Genomic DNA, 19,896 nt, shown 5'->3' on the forward strand with positions numbered 1-19,896 from the left:
TGACACAATCTCAACAGCCCTTTCCAGCATACTATTGATAGACACAGAGGGGCGTGCGGTGACAGGTCTGTCATCCGCCTTGCGTTTCCCCATGGCAGGCACCATCCACTAAGCATTCCACTACATGCAAACCCTGTGCCTAAGGTGCAAAAAAAAGAGAGAGGGCCTAGCCAAGCCTGGTCGGCTGTGGACCAGGGGAAGACGGACCCATTCTTAGCCTGGTCTTTGTCCGGGTACACCCCACATGCGTCGGACGCAGGTCTTGGATGTTAGGAATAAGCACTTCCTGGTGGGAAATGCAGGAGGACAGCCTCCTCCTGTTACGAGTGTAGTCTGGAGTTGCAGTCTTGGCCCCCCAGTCACCAGAACAGCATCCTGCACAGCAGGTCCTTGATGTTAGGGATAAATGTCGGTTTGCGCAAAAGGCGGGCGGGCGGCCTCCCCCTGCCGCAAGTGTAGCCGGAAGTTGCAGTCCAGGCCCCCTGGTCACCAGAACAGCATCCCATGCAGGGGGTCCTGGATGTTAGGAATAAGCACCTCCTGGTGCGTAACGCGGGAGGGCAGCCAGCCTCCCCCTGCCACAAGTGTAGCCGGCAGTAGCAGTCCAGGCCCCCAGTAACCAAAACAGCATTGGGGTTGTGTCAATTGAGATAGCCCTGACAGAAAGCAGACTCTCATTAACTCAAAAGTGAATTTGGATTGCAAAATTGTCCATTAAGGAAGCAGAGCTCATAAAAAGATGGTGGCCATATTAATTAGATAGGACTCTAACCATGTAAAAGTCAAAGGGCATGATAGGCAATCATTGTCCATCTCCTTCCTCACATCTTTCAAAAACTGGCAAGTGGTTAGCACTAAAACTTCTTGATGAAGATGGAAAAATAGGTTTCAACATACAGCCATCCTCTGAGACCCTGCAGTCTCCACTGCACACTTCAGGAGTGACTTATTAATATTTAAAAATAGATTGTCCTATATGGCAAAGACACTTTTCCTTCCCATGTGTGACTCCAATGTAGCTCAGCTAGAGGACAGTGGTGTTCCTGACAGACATATATTTTGGTCATATATGCAGGTGTTGTAATTCATCACTGCACCCACATACCGCGACGGACTGGGACATATAGACCAGAGCACCAAAATAAAAGCGTCCCCTATTGGTGAGTTAGATCATTAGCAAAAGTGATCCATGTTTTCAAATTAGAGCAGTTTGGAACTTGTAAGGACACGCTAAATGTGTTGTAATGTATGGAAGGCTGCATGGATTTGAACTTACTGGAGTCAATGTTTGTTTTAACATAAGGGAACTCAACAGTGAACAATGCCTCAGTAGACCATAACAACTAGCCCTACAATGACCTGCCAGACCAGACTATTATCCACTGACTGATTGGTCTATAGGCAGGTCTGACATCACCCACATGTGAATATCTTTGTCATCTACCATGGTCTTACAGGAAAGGTAAATAAAGCAATTCGTCGAAGCCATTTTAGACAGTGCCATTTTAGGGTCAGATTACTCACACTGTGGCACAGATTAGCAGTGTCATCTTGCAAATACTCTAATACCAGCAAATCTGCAGTCCAGAGAAATGTGAAATACTGGGGAGTGACCATGTAGAAATAATGGATTGCCTACAGAGGGATAACCCCAAAATTTCTTTATGACTTCTACCTCTTAGCTTCACTTGTCCAGGGATTTTGCCACATATTAATGTCAACCTCCTAAAGTTGACAATCTAACACTCGGAAGGGGGGATCAAGCACACATCAGGCCAATTGATGTTCTTTACTAGTTCAAACAAAGATTGCAAAATTTCCCATAACATGTTTATGCCTTTTCTGATGGTCAGTTTGCATAAGCATACAGTGGTTACTATAGCCCTGATTCCAAGACAAGTGTAGAAAAATTACCATATGGAAGTTTGCTCCACCTGATTCTGGTTTGGTAGGTTTTTCCACAGCCAGTTTTTTCTTGTTTGGGAGAACCTAGCACAAATTTCCTGTCTGGTAACTCCAATCAGTAAATTTGCACTTCCCACCCTATTCTCTCATCCCACCCAACCCCAGACTGAGGTCCTTATATATATGTACAACCTCTTAAGAGCAGGTAGGATAGGTATGCTTTAAACCCCACAGAGTTGGAAACTCTGTGTGGCTTTACAACAGATTTACCCGTCACTAATAGTAAATAGTAAATTCACATTCAAATTAATTGTTCCACTACCACTGTCCAACTCCTAACCAGGTCCTATGTGGGGCTTAAGTACTCTCAGCAGGTTCTTCATGTTCTACAGGACTTTGGTCTTTGTCAGTTTCACCAAACCCTTTACACAAGGAAAATACTTTTGAAAAACAAATGACATGTTGCTGGTAAATTTCACAAAACTTGTACTAACTAAGAGGCAAAAGGAAGCAAATTAATTATTTCCCAGACTTTCCCTTACATTACAGCGATAATATATTATAATTATTAGTACTGAAGAAGCACCACCCATGTCGCATGTTTTTAGGCTTATCTTCTGAGGTACTCATCCAAACATAGGTTTGTTCATATTTGGTATCATAGACTAGTTATATGGCGTTAGTAAGACTTCAGAATTATTTTTTTTAAACTTTATTATGTAGTTAATGTTAACAGACTATCTATATATGTATACACATAGATATATATTTATTCTTCAAGCCACTCTCCACCACCAAAAACCAGGTGCAGTCCACTTTCTCTTCACCACCATTGATTTATTTGTGCTATTCTGCCATGACACGTTTCGGCCATAGGCTGGCTTCGATCACGTCACGTGCAGTGCCATTACACCACTTTTTATCCTACCCACGTTATTACTAAAAACATTGATATGGAAAACAGACTGTGTTATTACCCATTCCAAGTATAAAAACATTACTCCATTATATTTACATTTTTGCAGCGTTAGCATTTGGATTGTATTTCATTCCTAAATCATGACCCTCACGCCCTTAAAGGTTCCACATCATTTCATTGTTTAAATAAAAGCAAAGAACACCTTAAACAGTGTCTTATGCACCATAGCACAGTTCACAATACTGGTGACTCAATTAAAATCATGCACATTTACAGGGGTTATCACCACTTACTATTCTTTTCTTATTCCGAGTAGTGCTACTGAGCGGATTCAAAATTGATCTATGAGCTAAATTACTCATTCATCATGCATTACAGATTAATTATTTAAGCTTTTGTGGTTATTTGACGAAGCCATTCCCAAGTGGTGATGATCTCGCACCTGAAGAAACTTAATTTTAATCCAATGGAATATATATAAATAATACGAAATGTGTAAAACATATATTACAAACTACTTTGAAGTTTTTGTGTCATGTTAGTTTGACCAGAGCGTTTGACAGATGCCTAAGTGCATATTTTCTTTTACAGTTGTCTCGCAAGGCTTCAAGGCGAAAGTGGAACAAGAAAGGCCTGCTTCCGATACACTGTTCTGCAATCCAAGGTCGAATTGATATCATACAGGCACTGATGGATTTTGATACACACCCCAGAAATAAAATAACCGAAATATCAGATAAAAGAGACACCCCAAGCCTCCTTTACCTTTCAGTTGCAAACAACCAGTTAAAATGTGCAAACTGGTAAGATATTTTTTGCGCGTTTTGTTTACTGCATAGGTAGAAGGAAACTTTGTGCTCATCTGTTTAAACGTGACTAGAAAATTGACGTATGAGCCGTAGCCGCAGCCATATGACCTATATATGTCGACATATCACAACATAGATATATACAATAATACATCTCATTCCAAACGTTAAATGTTGTGATAGAAATGACCGGACATTATAAGACGTTAAATACCATGCGGTGCTGTATCACACCATTGACTCTTTTACTGAGAAGGTAAAATAGTCTTTGTAACAATACTTCCAAAAATAAGTCGAATTCAATAAAAAAATATGTAGTCACCCGTATTGCATATCATACTATTCTGGAGAAAGGGGCAGATTTAAGGAAGTAGGTTTTGAAAACGTATGAAAAGGAGATGTCTTGTAAAAAGTTGCACTATTATGAAGCCTGCAGAGACCTGCAGAGACCTGCTCCTGGTCAGAAAGCTGTCATCCTCAAAAATGCTTTAATGGTTTTGTCTTCAATCTAAGGAAGGGCATGAAAGGACTTATTTGAGACAGAGACATGGACTAATGCAAAAACTGTAAAGATACAATCGCCACAGAACAATGATGTATTTAAAACCCAAAGGTATGTTTTTGGGAGATTAAGAATAATGCTTCCCTTTGGAAGTGATTTTGTGGATATACCAACTTTAAAAAACACTTCTTTGTTAAAAAAAAACTCGAACTGATTTATATCAAGACAAAGAAATTAAAATATAACAATTTATGAAAGATATGAATTTACGAAATTAAAACATTGATTTACGAAATACAATTTCAATAGACCTACGCCTCAGGTAGCAGACTCAGGTGAGTGACGGAAAAGGTCCCCCTTATATTACAGCTATATCTAGATTGACAGCGTATCAAGCAACTATTGCACGAACTATAGATACATTACATCCTCTTCCTCAAACATTTCAGACAGCAAAACTATCCCCCACATGAAAGAAATAAGGGGCTCTGCCTTCGAAAATAAAGTTAATCCATCAGTACATGCTGAATTTTCCTAAGGTTGTACATATCAGCAAATCAGACAGTTGCACAAAAATAGATTACATGTCAGGCCTAAGACAGTTATCTCTCAGATTCCAAAGAGCTTTCAAGCTACAGATAACAAGCACTTGCCACAGATCTCACTGGGTTAATTTGTGAATTTAAATCTCAATATTTAGGACAGCGTGCTGTAAAAGATATACAAACCTCCTAAATACTGAGGCACAATCCTCGTTGGAGCAGTACATGCTTTACTCTACAAAAGAACAGTTAGCTACCAGGCAAGCTTTCCTTTCACCCAGAACAGTCACAATAGAGATAGAGGAATATTTATGGATTTTTCACCACACAAAGAAAAGGTGCAACAGAGAATGAGAACTGCAGAAAGTAAAAGTTACTTACTTGGGGTAATTATATTTTATATCCCCAGGTGTCACACTGGTCTGCAAAAGCTTCACCCACCTGTAGCACTTTAGCTCCATAAAGTGGCACCATGCAGCTCGGGCAGCAGCTCCACCTGTTGGACATGATGCCATTGGTGTATAAAGGGCACCAACCAGGGCGCTAATATAAGTTCCTGATGTTTTACCCAAGACATATAACTCAATACAAAATGTACATGTGATTTTACACAGAATTCACTATTATAATGGCTTTGATTCTTCTGCTAATATTGTACTTGCACTCACCGTCTGGTGTGGTACCAACATGCTTTGTTCATGTCATGAGAGATGGTTTCCCTCCATTCTTTTAGATACACTCTTTGGTAGAGCAGCGTAGTCTGGTGGTGGTGTTGCACCCTACACAATATTACTGTTGTTACTGATATTTACATAGTTGGAGAAAGGTGGGGAGAAACAAGGGGGGAGGCATAAACCAACCTGCCAGGGTCAAAAAAGAAATGCCAGATATCAAATAAGGAGGGAAGTTGACCATATCTGGAACCAAAGTATAAAAATGACAGCCAAAGATGAAATGTCATCACAAACACACGAGGTGCAGGTATCCAACAATATGACAACTAATTCTGATATCAATATTGTAAATCTCTCTTCCAGAATGTTGACTACTGATGAAATATGACCCGTTGAAGAAGGGTTTGGCGTTCTGTCCTCCCAATAAATGTAAACTTGAAAAGGTACACATAGATCTCTTCAACTTTGTACATAAGATCAAACTACCATAATGCTTTCAAGAAATCCAGAATATTAATCTGATTTTCCACCAACCACAATACCATGTACTATGTATATCCAAGAAGTACGAAATGCACATATTTTATTACCAATCAGTAAGATAGACCCCCCCAGAACTGTCTTTGAAAATGCTACTGCAGGACGTGGATATTACATCTGACCTCAATATTGAAAGTGGCCTCAAACTGAAATCAACATTTATTCTACCATTACCAATGGGAAACAATACTGACCTGTTTTATAAACTGGGGTCAGTGAAAGTTACAAACTGAAGGATGACTCCAACAAACTTCCCTTTATTTACTTTGATGACCAATGCCCATGGAATGAGAACATATAGCTCTAGAGTCTCTGATGAACAATGATGATGTCATCATCGAAGAGGCTGGCAAAGGGAGCTACAGAGATATTATGAATAGTGTTGACTATATAAATTTGAATAGCAGACAACTTGACAAAACACTTGCCTACATGCCAATGCACAATAACATTATCCCAATGTTACAGAAACAATTATGTTGTGATTGCATTAACTAAGGGGCTTATATCTTGTCACCAATTTGGAATATAGATCTTTTCCCACCTCTGTTTGCGTATACATTCTCCCAAAAATACATAAATCTTTCCCAGCTCAGCCCTCCTGTGCAGTATTGTGCTACTCTTGCGTGAGCTGCTGCTCAGGCTCAATCCCTGTGCTGCCCAGTACCATGCAAGCCTCCCCAGGGTACCTTTGGGAGTGCCAGGGAATCTGAAAAAATAAATCAAATAAAAACAAAACATAGACTGTGTGTTCACAGGGGATGGGGCATCTGCAGGGGTTGGAAGTGTGGTCAGGATAGAGGGCTGTCATTCGAGATGTCATCAGTGATGTTATCAATGAGTGATGTATATATGAGGTCATAAGCATATCAAGTTACTGTGAGCTCAGTAAACTATAGCTGGTGAAAATCAGTGTTTTTTGTTTATTAAATTTTAGTTTTTATCTTATTTCCACACCTAACTAGAATGTCACTTTATTCTGTGTTTATTTCAGTGAATTTCTAGGGATTTTAAAACATAACCTATGATCTTTTTTCCATGTCTAATTTTAATGGCACTTTAACCTTTTTTTTAGTCAATTTCCAAATATTTTTTAATGTATGATAAGATGTTATTACTATAACATCACTTTAACCTTTGTGTTTTTTCAGTGTATTTCCATTTTTTACCAGATTCAGTCAACAACCCCCTCTCCCCATGCTGAGCTTGGCTTCCAGCTGTGCACGGCTGAGGGTTGGAAGCGGGTTTGCTTCAGCCAGGCCCTTCAGCCTACCTACCCCAGCGCCTGGCTTCTAGCCAGGCCCTGCATGCAACATCCCTCAGGCAGCTAAGACCCCACCTATCCCTACCCCACATTTCATATTTTTTCACAGATTATCTAAAGCAACTTTTTCTAAAACAAAATTGAAATTCACTTAAAAATCACAGTAAATGTGATGTTATGGTTACACATTTTCCAGTTATGGTTAGCTCTACATCTTTCTCAACAGAAACTCACACACCCAATTTAATGTCTTTGACCTCACCACAGATGTAAGAGATGCAAATACAAATACCATAAACAATCTTAAACCGGTAATGGAAATACAATGGCTATGTGTTATAGTGTAATAATTGTTTAAAACTTGTCAGGTTTTCCACAACTCTCACACTTTGAGAACTTATATAGATTCTTCAAATTTAGAGTCTGCTTGTGAGGTTAACTATCATTTAAGATAAGTAACTATTTGTCTCCTAGGTAGTACAATAGAGTATGTTAAAATAAGTGTTGCAGATTTGTTTCATAGATTTACACTCTAAAATAGGTTTCCACAAATAAACTTTGGCATTGTTTTTAAGCATTGATGAAGAGAGTTGCCCTTGGGTTGTAAAAAGGGAAGCTTTTCCTATCTTGCTGGAGGTCCACAGCGCCTACTTTTTCTAAAGTGTGATATACAGTGCAATATCTTTACCACTAAATAACTTTATCAGGTATTGATATGCTGAAGTGATAGTGTGAGTGTTGATAATATAATGATGAAAAGACTGCTAATATTGAGAAATTCCTAAGACTTCATCACTACACCCAAACCTATTTGCTATCATTTTCAGGCAACGAAATACCAATATGGTAACATCCTGACACTCACTAAAGGACCTGACATTGGTGTTATAGAATCAAAGTATACAGTGGTTTAAACTAATCACAAAACTATATTTTGATGTACTATTTAAGTACATCAAAACATAGAAGTGAAGTAGAATGAATTTCCCTAAATCAATACTGACTTGGCATATCTCTATCACACATTTAGCATTATGTATTGCATTTATTTTTACAGGCTAATTTCAAAGGCAGTTACCTTCAAGCCTGGGGAGCAGGAAGAACTGATATTCAATATCCTCCTGGATGAGTTGAAGGTGTACGTAGCAATTTAATTTATATTTCAGCTGTTGCACTTTATTCTTCTTCTCATAACATAATTTATACTTTTTTTTAAATTATCTATGATAAACTAGCCACACAGGGGAGACCTTAAATCATTATTTGTTCCCTTCCTGCAATTAACACGATTTGTTTTATTTTTAAAGAAGGGTGCAGTGACAAGTGTGGGCATTACGAACATAAAACAAAGCAGTGCAATATCCAAATGTGTGTTAATCACAAACTTTTTGAGCATAATTGTGAGTTATGACAGTAAAACACAGTATTTGTGGGAGGGGTGCACATCATTGAAAATGGTATGTACAGTGCTGTAATGTGCAGAGGGCATGCAACATATGCTTGTGTCTGGGTTAACGTTTTGGACTGAACAATAAATTATGTGCAGTGCTGCTGGTCGGGTTCACGCATAGTCCTATGGGGGGATACTTCGCCATTACAAAGCATTTAAATTAAAAAAGCCACACACGTTTTTCTTTTTGGGGACATGCACGTCCCAGTGGAAAAAAGACAGCATGTATATATAAGTTTAAGTAACTCATAAATATTTGCAGGTTACCTAAATATATATGGAAAACCAATGACAATTCAGAGGCCTAGCAGAAAATGTCCCCAGATCTAATCATGCTTTAAGGCTAACATAAAGTTATACACTCACATTAAAATAGTTGCTTGATCTTCTTCTTTTGTCTTTAAAAACATATTGTTGCTGGTATTAGGATTTTGGGCACTGTGAATCTGCTATTGAGTCTCACAGGTGTAAAATTGCTTATACCCAACATACCCAACAGGAATATTGAACTATCCAGTAAGGCCATAGAATGTTGGTGCAGGAAATTCACAGTGGCCTGAAAGTTAAATGATACATGTCGGCTGAAGTGTAAATTTACACACCCTACAAGTGTCCATTCTAGTCTGGCTGACTGCAGTTTAAAACAGAAGTAAATAATTTCAGGAGAAGCTGTACTGCATGGACATACATCTACTTTTATACCTATACTAAATGATCCCTAAGTGTGCTTAATGTATAATAGTGCAGTATGCCATATTTTAAATAAAATGTGTCCTTATAGTAAGCAGCAAATTATGTTTGTCACTGTATAGGTGAAGTGGCATATTCGTATGGAGGGGGCTGGTTGTAAATAAAAGCATGTTTTTACACTTATGGCCAGGAAAGTGCTAGAAAATTGCTTCGAAGATTTTTGTACTATTTATTGAAAATCAAGTGCAACGGTGAACATAAATTGGTAATAACTGTACTGAAAACCTAAATTAAAATTATTTTATTGTAAAAGTTTAACATTAATACATACATCTGTTATGCTGTCTTTCACTTCTATGCAGTGACAATAATTAGCATGAAGGCAGGTAAAGTTCAGGATAGGGAATTGCAATCCACTTAGGGAACTATTAATGAAGTAGAAAAAGCCAGCCACAAGTGAATCCATAGACTTCGATGCTCTCAAAGCACAACTAAATGAAAATAAATTTGCCATTTTCTGAAACATCACAGATTCAGTGGACCATTGTATCTTGCATGAAACTTCTCAGTGCAACTGTATGAGCTTCGACTTTAAACTCCTGTATAAAAGTGGACAAGCAGATACTAGGAACAGTTTCCCGATTTAACTGTTCACAGTCAATGCACACAAAAATAATCTGTAGTTTTTGTGCATTGTTATTACACGAAATGAGGTGGCTGCTCACAGTTTCAAAGACATCACCTTTACATCATCTTCATTTGGCTGCTCACTGTATCAAAGAAAGTTTTGCATCATCTTCTGATGCTACCAATGGGACATGGTGACATAAATTGTATGGTGGTGCTTGTGATGCATTTCTTAGAGTGCCAGTGCTACACAAAATACAAGTGCTTGCCATTGCTGAGGTTAACAATTTCAAATCTGATGTTAGCTTGTGTTAATATGGGAATGCAAGATGTTGTTAGAGCAGATTATGAAGTATTGTTTGGGAGCAAACATTTCTTTGTATGTGGTGGCATTGTTCAGTTGACTCGTTATAGAGACAATCCAGTTTTCAACATTACACCATTAAATCACAAGTCGTTAGGCAGCACTAGAAATGTGAACATTTTATTAAATATATAATATGCTGAATTAACAAAAACATGGGACAGGGTACAGATGTGAACAATGAAGATTCTGCAAGGTATTTGCATTGCAATTCCCAAAGAAAATGACAAACGAGTATTAAAAACTGTCTAAGCTTGTTTTGAACATCATGTGCAAGTCAAGCACAGTCGAGCAGCTGCTTAAAGACAAAAAAGAAACTGTGTAACATGCCTACACTGGATGAGTTTGCACAATTTAATTCACCAAGTTAATTCAGAAAAATAAAATTACTGGATTCAAATTTATCAGTAGAACGTGACACCAAGGACTAAACTTGGTATGCTGTAAAAAGTTTGCAAATAAAGTAGATTTGTTAGAATAGTAATTTTCACACTGCTGGTTTAGGCTAATCTTTCGTTTTTTTTATACATTGCTGAGTAATTTTACAATACATGCTGAGGATTGTCAAATAAATCGTGCAATGGATGAAAAATGTGGTTCAGTTCAACAATACCCAGAGACAACTTTGAAACAGTTTGGTTAAGTTTGATAAAATATAAAGCATAACAAATTGCATGTGGTAGTGTTCGATTACCTCTGATAAAAGACTTATATGTACCCAGGTATCAATGTCCACTGTGTCTTCTATAAACAATCACCATCCACGTACCGCAGGGCCCGAGTCTGGATGTCGCTTTGGTGAACTTTGGTCATAAAGATATCGATGAAGGAATGTCATGTGTGGCATTTTCACATGTTAGGTAATTGTCAGGTTTGCACATTGAATTTGTTGAGAGCAAAGAAAATGCTGCTGAATCAAAGAATACAATACAGCGAGAATTCAGTATGTTCCCCATGTGGATCAATACACAAAACCTGAAAAACATGGACTTTCTGTAAAATGATTGACAGTAAAACAATGCAAAAAGGGATAGCTTTGGTCACTACAGATCTTTTAAGAACAAATTATTACATCCTTTGTTCAAGACATTAGTGTAAGGTGTCAGTTTACAAACTTATCTGGAGTGAACTAATATTGATGTGTAACAGCAAATATTATTTTCCGTTTAACTCCTGTCATGAAACAGATTCAGCAAAAGTCTGGCAAGTTGTTATGCAGATGTTGGGATTTGTGAGTTTTGATTAGGCACGGGCAAAATGGAAGTTACAACAGAATAATTCAAGTAATTTCAAGAATTACATGGTGTGCTTGGTATGCAAAATTCTGTCATTACACCATATTGCATAATTTGGCAACAGTTCATGGCTAAATTATACTATGGAACAATGCATACAACAAAAATTCCAGTGGCTGTTGTTCATAGCAGTTGTGTTTTACATGCTAGTTTTTAGAGCATGATGCATCTTCACGTCAGAAATTGATGCAAGGGTGCATTATGGGCTAAAACATAGGGGGTCATTCCGACCCTGGCGGTCCAAGACCGCCAGGGCCGGGGACCACGGAAGCACCGCCAACAGGCTGGCGGTGCTTCCCAGCCCATTCTGACCGCCGCGGTCAGAAAAGGGAATCCGGAGGTTTCCTGCCGGATTTCCCCTGTATGGGCTGAATCGATTCCGACCCCCTTCCCGCCATCCTGTTTCTGGCGGTTTTTACCGCCAGGAACAGGATGGCGGGAACGGGTGTCGTGGGGCCCCTGGGGGCCCCTGCACTGCCCATGCCACTGGCATGGGCAGTGCAGGGGCCCCCTAACAGGGCCCCACCATGATTTTCACTGTCTGCTTAGCAGACAGTGAAAATCGCGACGGGTGCAACTGCACCCGTCGCACCCCTGCAACTCCGCCGGCTCCATTTGCAGGGCCTTTCCCGCTGGGCCGGCGGGCGCTCTTTTGGCGGTCGCCCGCCGGCCCAGCAGGAAAGCCAGAATGGCCTCCACGGTCTTCTGACCGCGGAGCGGCCATTTGGCGGTTGAATGACCCTCATAGTGTTAAAGGACAGATTTACACTTTGTGTAATTGCATGTAACGTTTTTGAAATTTCACCTAATTATGCAAAAGCAAACTATGCATATTTTGTACACGCCTAGAGAGAGAGAGAGAGAAGCAGCAAGCCTAAATCATCTTTAGAATAGAAATCTAGTGTCTCCCTTTTCTTGTTGAAAATTACGTTTGCAACTCTGATAGGGCCATTAAAATGCTTGGCCTTGTTAGATTCAGGAGCAGTAGTCTGCTTCATGGACATTAGGATTGCTGAATCCCATCATATTCCTACTCAAGGAAAGGAAAAATGTGAATCCATCAAAGGGATTGATTGCACTCCAGTTAGGAGATGGATACAAATAAACATAAAACTTATTTGTGGCTGCTGTGAGGTTATTTGTTTCAATCTTATAGATACTCCTAATATTCACATGGAATTAGGAGCATCTTGGCTATGACAACACAGTATACAAGTTGAGTGCAAGAAGTCACAAGTTTACTGGACTTATGAGTAGTGTAAAAAAACAGATGTTTCCCTAAAGACACTGCTGTTCCAACTTTTGTGAGTGTAACCTGATGAGTTCTGACATCAAACTCTCCTCACTCCAAATAAGTGTCTCCTTGCCCTTACCAATCAGGATGCACCGGGCAGGCTTAAGCACCAGAGGTGTGGGAGAGTGGAAGAAAGGGAGAGAGAGAAGATTCAGAGATAGATAGAGAGAAAAAGAGAGAGAGAGAGAGAGAGAGAGAGAGAGAGAGAGAGAGAGAGAGAGAGAGAGAGAGAGAGAGAGAGAGAGAGGGGAATGGGACAAGCATGCCTGAATGTTCTTTTGTACAGCTACCTCTAGTGTTATGTCTCTGGTCACAGTACGGACTGAGACTCTGAGGCTCTGAGGAGGTAGAGCAACCCATTAATCAGAAAATGTACCTGCAGGTTTCTTTGTATTAATCAAAGATATATGATAATCAGAATAAACATAAAACAGGAATTAATACTCACAGGCTACTTTGAAAGTAAATCTAATAAGCCCGAACTCAGGAGGGGAATCAAAATACTTCGGAGAAGGGAAAGGAAACAGAGAAGACACAGCCAGACAACAAAGCCAAGACCAGAGAGCAAGGTCAGCATAACAGGTAAGGAAGTCAGGGAGCTATAAATGGAAATCCCCAGTAGCATGCCAAAGCTAAAACACCATCTAAAGAGCAAGGTCAGAGTAAATAGGCAAAAGGTTAAAGAGCAGAAAAGGGTGGTTTCACATTAGTACACCAAAGTTGAAACAATCCATCATGGTCAAAGTATACAGGTAAAGAAGTCAAGCTATGGAGAATCCGTGATTCCAAAAATATAACAAAAGTGAGTTATTGTAACAATGAACAAACTAGTAACCGTGAAGAGCCAAAACAATTTGAATTGCCAGCGAGCTTCCTAATGTCCTGTCCTTGACCCAGGCTGTCTAGCTATTCATGATGCCCGAGTCATCATAGGCAGTTATGCCACAGCCTTAAAGCGATACACCACACTGTTGTTCTCATAACCATTCCAAAACCTCGACCATCCTGCTGATTCCTGACAGCAGCGCTTTTAGTAACTTATGAACAAATGTTGCAAAAACAATCTGCAGCTTCAATTGGGGATGCCGTTGACATCTGCTTTGGAAAAGTCCAATTTACTTTAAATTTGCAAGACGACTTCCAAGAGTTGTTAAACATAGTGCAAGGAATTTCACAGCACAAATCTGTTTCTGTTAAAGACTTAGGGCCTGATTTAGAGTTTTGTGGAGGGGTTACTCCATCACAAACATGACCGATATCTGTCTGCCGTATTACGATCCCATAATAGCTGATGGAGATCGTAATATGGTGGACCGAATATCCATCACATTTGTGACAGATTAACTGCCAAACTCTAAATCAGGCCCTTAATTGTTAACATGAATATGTCAACTGTGGTCATTCTTCCCGTAAAGTGTTTTGTTCAGAGCAATTTGTATATTTGAACATGAAAGATTGCAAAAAGAATGCAGTCCAAACCACACATTTCTAAACTACAAAGGAGATATGTGTTCCAATTTATTTGCAAAGTGGAACGATTTAATGCCATAGAGATGTTGACTAGGTAGTCAGAGATTTAAATTATGGGCCAGTCTACTTTGGCTGAAAGACATATACCAGTGTAGACATATTATTTCACAATAATAGCTGATGATATCTGATAATAATACCAGACTACCTGAACAAACAGCACAGCTTAACACATCTTATATTAATACATACAGTACCTACAAATCTAAAGAAATCATATCTTATATGTCTAGGCAGAAAAATGCAAGCTTCTTAGAGACTACAGAGTAGATTATTTGAAAATATAGAATGCAATGTTAGTTTCTAAACTAAGGGGCTCATTACGAGTGTGGCGGTCTGTAGACCACTACACTCGCGGTGCCGGTCTGGACCGCCCCCAATGTGGTGGGCCGACCTCCACATTACAACCCTGGCAGTTGGACCACCAGGGAACCACCAGCACTGCCAGGCTCTTGGATCCCAGAGGTCTTGAGGTGGCAGAGATCCTGCAAGCAGTGCTGCCCTGGGGAATACGACATTGTTCTCCGCCAGGCAGCCGGCAACTGGCAGAGAACAGGTGCTGGGGGCCAAAGGAGGGGCCTGTACTGCCCATACATTTGTCATGGCAGTGCAGGCCCCCCCGCCCAGAACCATCACAATGTTCACTGTCAGCTGTGCAGACAGTGAACATTGCGAGGCTGCTGGTGCACCCTGCTCGCTACAGCATTGCACCGCTCGATTATGACTCAGCGACAATGCTGTGGTCTGTTTCCCACTAAACCAGCAGGCAGAAACTTAGGTTTCTGTCTGCCAACCTAGCGGGAATCTCTTAATGACTCCGGAGGGGAAGACCCCCATAATCTCAAAAGGCTGGAAGAAAACCAGGTCATAATCCCCAGGGCAGCCCGGCTAGCATTAGGCTCTCCTCCACCTACAAGCCACCGGGATACAAGAACCTGGCAGTGCTGGCGGTTCCACGCTTGTCCGACCGTCAGGATTTTAATTTGGCGGTCGGACTGCCGCATTAGCAATTGTCCAGACCACCACTGTGAGTGTGGTGGTCTATAGACCGCCACACTCATAATGAGCCCCATAAGTCTTATGACAAAGTAATTTCCCTTCTCTCATTGCAATTTGTAATATTAGTGTGAAAGACTGACGTTATACAAGTTTTTCAAAAGCCACTTATTGGAAAGTACAGTGTACATTATTTCTGTTTGTTTTTGTATGTTGGGAATTTCTTTCCCCATTGTCCTATGATTAAGTAAATAGTTGTTGGGAGCATGTATATTGTAATGAACCCTGTTTAGTTATATTTTTGATTCAATGGGTTTTGGATAGGGGTTTATTTTAAAGGTTTTTGTGAGTCGTTCCTCCTGAAGTGCATCTGACGTCACACGCTATTGTGGAGCGTAGCTGACTCAGAAGGCGGTGGCGGCGGTGATGGGTGAGGCGCGCGAAGGCCAGTGAATGCAGAGCACCTGTTTGAGGCTGTGTGAGGCAGCGTATCCCTGTATGTTTGGAGGCAGTAGTGTCAGGTGGGGTTCAGCATTATATTTGATCTTTTACACCCCCGCCCACCTGCAGTCTTGAGAGTTCTGGCCTGCTTACTGTCCTGTGAGTCCACAGACGTAGGGTGCTCCAGTCTTGATTTTGGAGTTCTGAAGTGCAGGTCAGTGAGATGCTTTGGACCCTAAATGCTATAAGCCCTACAAAGTTTTGTCTAAAGGGAGGGCTGCAGCGCCTGATTTAGTGAACTGCTGAAGTGGAAAGTGTTCCATTGCACAGTGTCTACTCCTCAGGATTCGCTTGTGTTCGAGTACCATCAGTGTGGTGCCCGTGTGGCTGCTACAAAAGGGGTGTGCCTCAGAGACCCGTCTAGGCGTCCTGGTCAGACTGTGTGCAGCTTGTGGGCCTCCTGGTGTGCCCCACTTTGATTGCTATTTCCACATTCATTAAGCTCGCTACCTTGCATCTCTGGAGTCCGATGGATATTTTACAGACCTGAGTTGTCTTTGCCACCTGTTTGGGCAGGTTTTGGTGTGAAAGTTCTCCTGCTGTTAATAGCTTGGTGCAACCTGAAAAGATCGAGGTGAGCAAGTGGTGAAAAATGCTGTAGTAGTCTCCCGTTTTCTCACCTAGAGGAAAGTGCGTTGGTAGCAGAGGCAGCTGCTCTTGGATGTGGTGTGGCTTGCTGCCCCCGCACCCTTCTTATTCTGTTTTCTGTTCACACCCTCTTCCCTTAAGTGGCCAGATATAAATGGGCCTTTATTTTCTTCCCATGTGGGGCCAGTTGCTAAGATCTGGTTCAGTTAGCTTATTTGGGGTCCTAATTAATTTTTCCACGAAGGATCAAGAAGCAGTACAATATAATCCTGCACCTGATATTTGGAAAAATGCTAAGAAGAAATGACAGCAAAAAAGTTTAGATCAAGGCGTACACTGAATGGGCGGTTGTGTGTAAAAATTAGAGCTAACCCCATTCGTAACAGAGACTCCTTGACTTCGGTCTTTAAAGGCAAGATTTAATTCTATCCTCTTTGGGAAGTGGAGAACACATCACAGGAGGCCAATAAGGGCACTGTAGAACCATCTGGAAGCCTTACCTGTCAACCTGTGAAGGAGCTGAGTTATCATGGGCCTGGCCCGAAAAGAACACCTACAAGGGAAATTAACTTTATAACTTCAAACAATGAGAATCAGCCCCAAGGGGAAAATATGGGCTGCTCATCCTTTGAGTCGGCCCTTCCCTCTAAACTTTTAGATACAGGTCCAGGTACAGAGGAAGGGCCATTTTTGCCCCTGCCTGGGAGTCTCCTACAAAGTGCATTCCTGGGTATCCAGGAGGAAGATTTTATGCTACCTGATATCAACTTCGATCCTTGTAGGAGATATGAGTTTAAATATGAGGTTTCTAAAACCCAGTCTTCACCCTTCGTACCCCCAGCTTTACCCACTGGCCTGCAAAGACTTAGCAGTACCCAGTCAAATCAATCTCCCTTACTAACTCAGCTGTCGGAGACTACCCACCAATTAAGGGGAAGTCATTTGGTTAGGTCACCGGATCGTGAGGTGAAGTTATCAGTAACTCTACTTAATCTGGTGAGACTATTATCATCCATTTTATCTCTGTTGGAAACATTTGTAGGGGGATCTGACTCTATGCTGGAAGTAGTTACAGCTATATTAAAGGAACTGATTGATGGTAAAAAAGTAGAAGATCCAGGGGCAGGGACAAAGTCTACGGTTCTAGTGGATAGTCCTTCAACTTATATAAAATCTTATTTCAGGATGGGCAGGACCCTGATCAATGTTGGCTCTAAGGCTGGCATACTACTCTGTAAAGTCAGGAAGCAAGAGAATCATGTTAAGTCCAATCTGCTGTATGAAGTATATATTTGAGATGAATGCCGAAGTTCCTCCCTCTAATGGAGGGCCAATAGAAAGCATGGGCATGGATAAATGCTTAATCCCCATGTTGTCCAGAAACCCAGTTTTGTTTTGACAAAACCTAAAGAAAAATCCAGAAAACAAAAGGGAGAAAAACCTACCAAAAGGGGAACCTCAAAGAGAGGTCACCACAAACTCAGTTTTAGGGATGAAGTAACCTCTCACTCGAGGCCTGAACAAATCCCTGGGCTAGAAATTCCTCATTATTTTTCTGGTCTGGAGGAACTGCCCTGCTTCCTCACAGCTGGAGTCAGTAATAAATATTCCTCAGTCTTCTGGTAATTCCATGATCTTGGGGCACGGAGAGGAGTCAGGAGAAACTTCTCCAGCTGTGTCTCTTCCTTGGATCATATCCTCTTTGATTCCATTGATTTCACTGTTTTATAGCACCTAATGTTAAGAAGCAATCTGGGGATGTACGGTTATCCGCAGTTACAGCCCATCTGCAATGCAATGTTGAGACAAGAACATTGGATTTTATTCCTCTTTTTGATCCTGACTTAGGTGCTTATTACGAGTTTGGTGGTATTTTGCCAAGACCGCCACACTGGCAGCTGCCAAAAGACCGGCGGTAATGGTGGTACAGTGACCGCCGTATTACGAGTCACAAACTGAAGACTGCCCAAAGACAGCCACACAGCCCAAACGGCCCAGCACCGACACGCCAACAACACCCCACCCATATATTACGACCCACAAATCAGCATGGGGGTCATTGCATTGCAGAAACCCATTGGTGGTGCAAATTTGCCACGCTCAAAAAATCACCTTCACTAGAACCTGACACCACATTGGATAGTAGGAATACCCCACACCTGACACACACCACACACACCTGATAACTGTACTATATAACACACCCTCACAGACCCCCACAATCCTTTGCAACCACAACTACCAACAGTGAGACCGAAGAGCACACCAACAGAAGACACTGCACATTGATACGATAGGCACCAATACACTTCTCAACCATCACACACCAAACAACTGCACCACCAACACAATACACACATACACCATATACCACCAGCACACATAACCAAACACCCCCACCCCACCAACCACCCTACACTGAACCCTACACACACAACACATACCCCCAACCACAACACAACCACCATGTCCCTTCAGAAGCAACCGCATTCCACCAATGATGAGTTGAGGGTCATGATAGATGAAATCGCCAGGGTAGAGCCACAACTGTTTGAAGCTCAGGTCCAGCAAACCTCGATATCCAGGAAAATGGAGTTATGACAAAGGATCTTTGACAGGGTCAACTCAGTGGGAACCCATCCATGCACAAGGGAGGACATCAGGAAGAGGTGGCATGACCTACGGGGGAAGATGGGTTCCATGACATCACATCACCAGCTTGCCATCAACAAGGCTGGCTGTGGGCCCCCACTTCCTCCCCCTGAGTTTACATTGGGGGAGGAGAAGGTCTTGGGCATGATGCATCCTGAGAGCCTGACTGGAATCATTGGAGGACTTGACTCTGCCAAGTCAACAACACTCCGCAGGGATCAACCACTCCTGGACAGCATGGGTCCCCACCAAACATCACTCCCTAATCCACCCCATCTCACAATGCAGCCCCATCACACCACGCCCCTCCCCTGCATGCCATACCACCCCACTGCTACTATCCCCACAGAGTCCCTCCCTAATGCACAGATATCAATCACAATGCAAAGCACCGCAACTCACACAATCCATCACTCCCTACACATCAAGAATTCACAGTCTCACTTCACAGTGAAACACCTGCATGGAAAACCATAGCACATGCCACACCAACTGGATTCTTCAACTGCCTACTAACACATGGCAATGACAGCAATGCTACCCACAATCCCCAACCCTCAATGCTCAGTTGAAACAATGCCACAATGTGTTACACGCTAGCAATATCGTCAGTGCTGCAGCTGTCATTGCCATCACTGGGAAGCAAGTCAAGCTGCTCCAGGCATCAGACGATGAAATGAACAAGTACATCTCCGCAATGTAACACCCTCCCTTTCCATCCACAGGTCCCGCTGCCACTGCCACCTGGCAGCCG

General features: G+C 41.5%; 1 protein-coding gene across 1 annotated transcript in view; it reads left to right on the forward strand.

The window, feature by feature from the left end:
* The first annotated feature begins 244 nt into the window (after positions 1–244).
* LOC138287166 (uncharacterized) overlaps positions 245–19,896 on the forward strand; it is a 110,285-nt gene continuing 90,633 nt past the window's right edge. Inside the window, exons 1-3 of the mRNA XM_069227527.1 lie at positions 245–289; positions 3,416–3,627; positions 8,213–8,293. Coding sequence (XP_069083628.1) covers positions 245–289; positions 3,416–3,627; positions 8,213–8,293 — 338 coding nt within the window. The remainder of the gene's footprint in view (positions 290–3,415; positions 3,628–8,212; positions 8,294–19,896) is intronic.

This window comes from Pleurodeles waltl, chromosome 4_1 (genome assembly GCF_031143425.1).
Source record: "Pleurodeles waltl isolate 20211129_DDA chromosome 4_1, aPleWal1.hap1.20221129, whole genome shotgun sequence".
Taxonomy (NCBI): Eukaryota; Metazoa; Chordata; class Amphibia; order Caudata; family Salamandridae; genus Pleurodeles; species Pleurodeles waltl.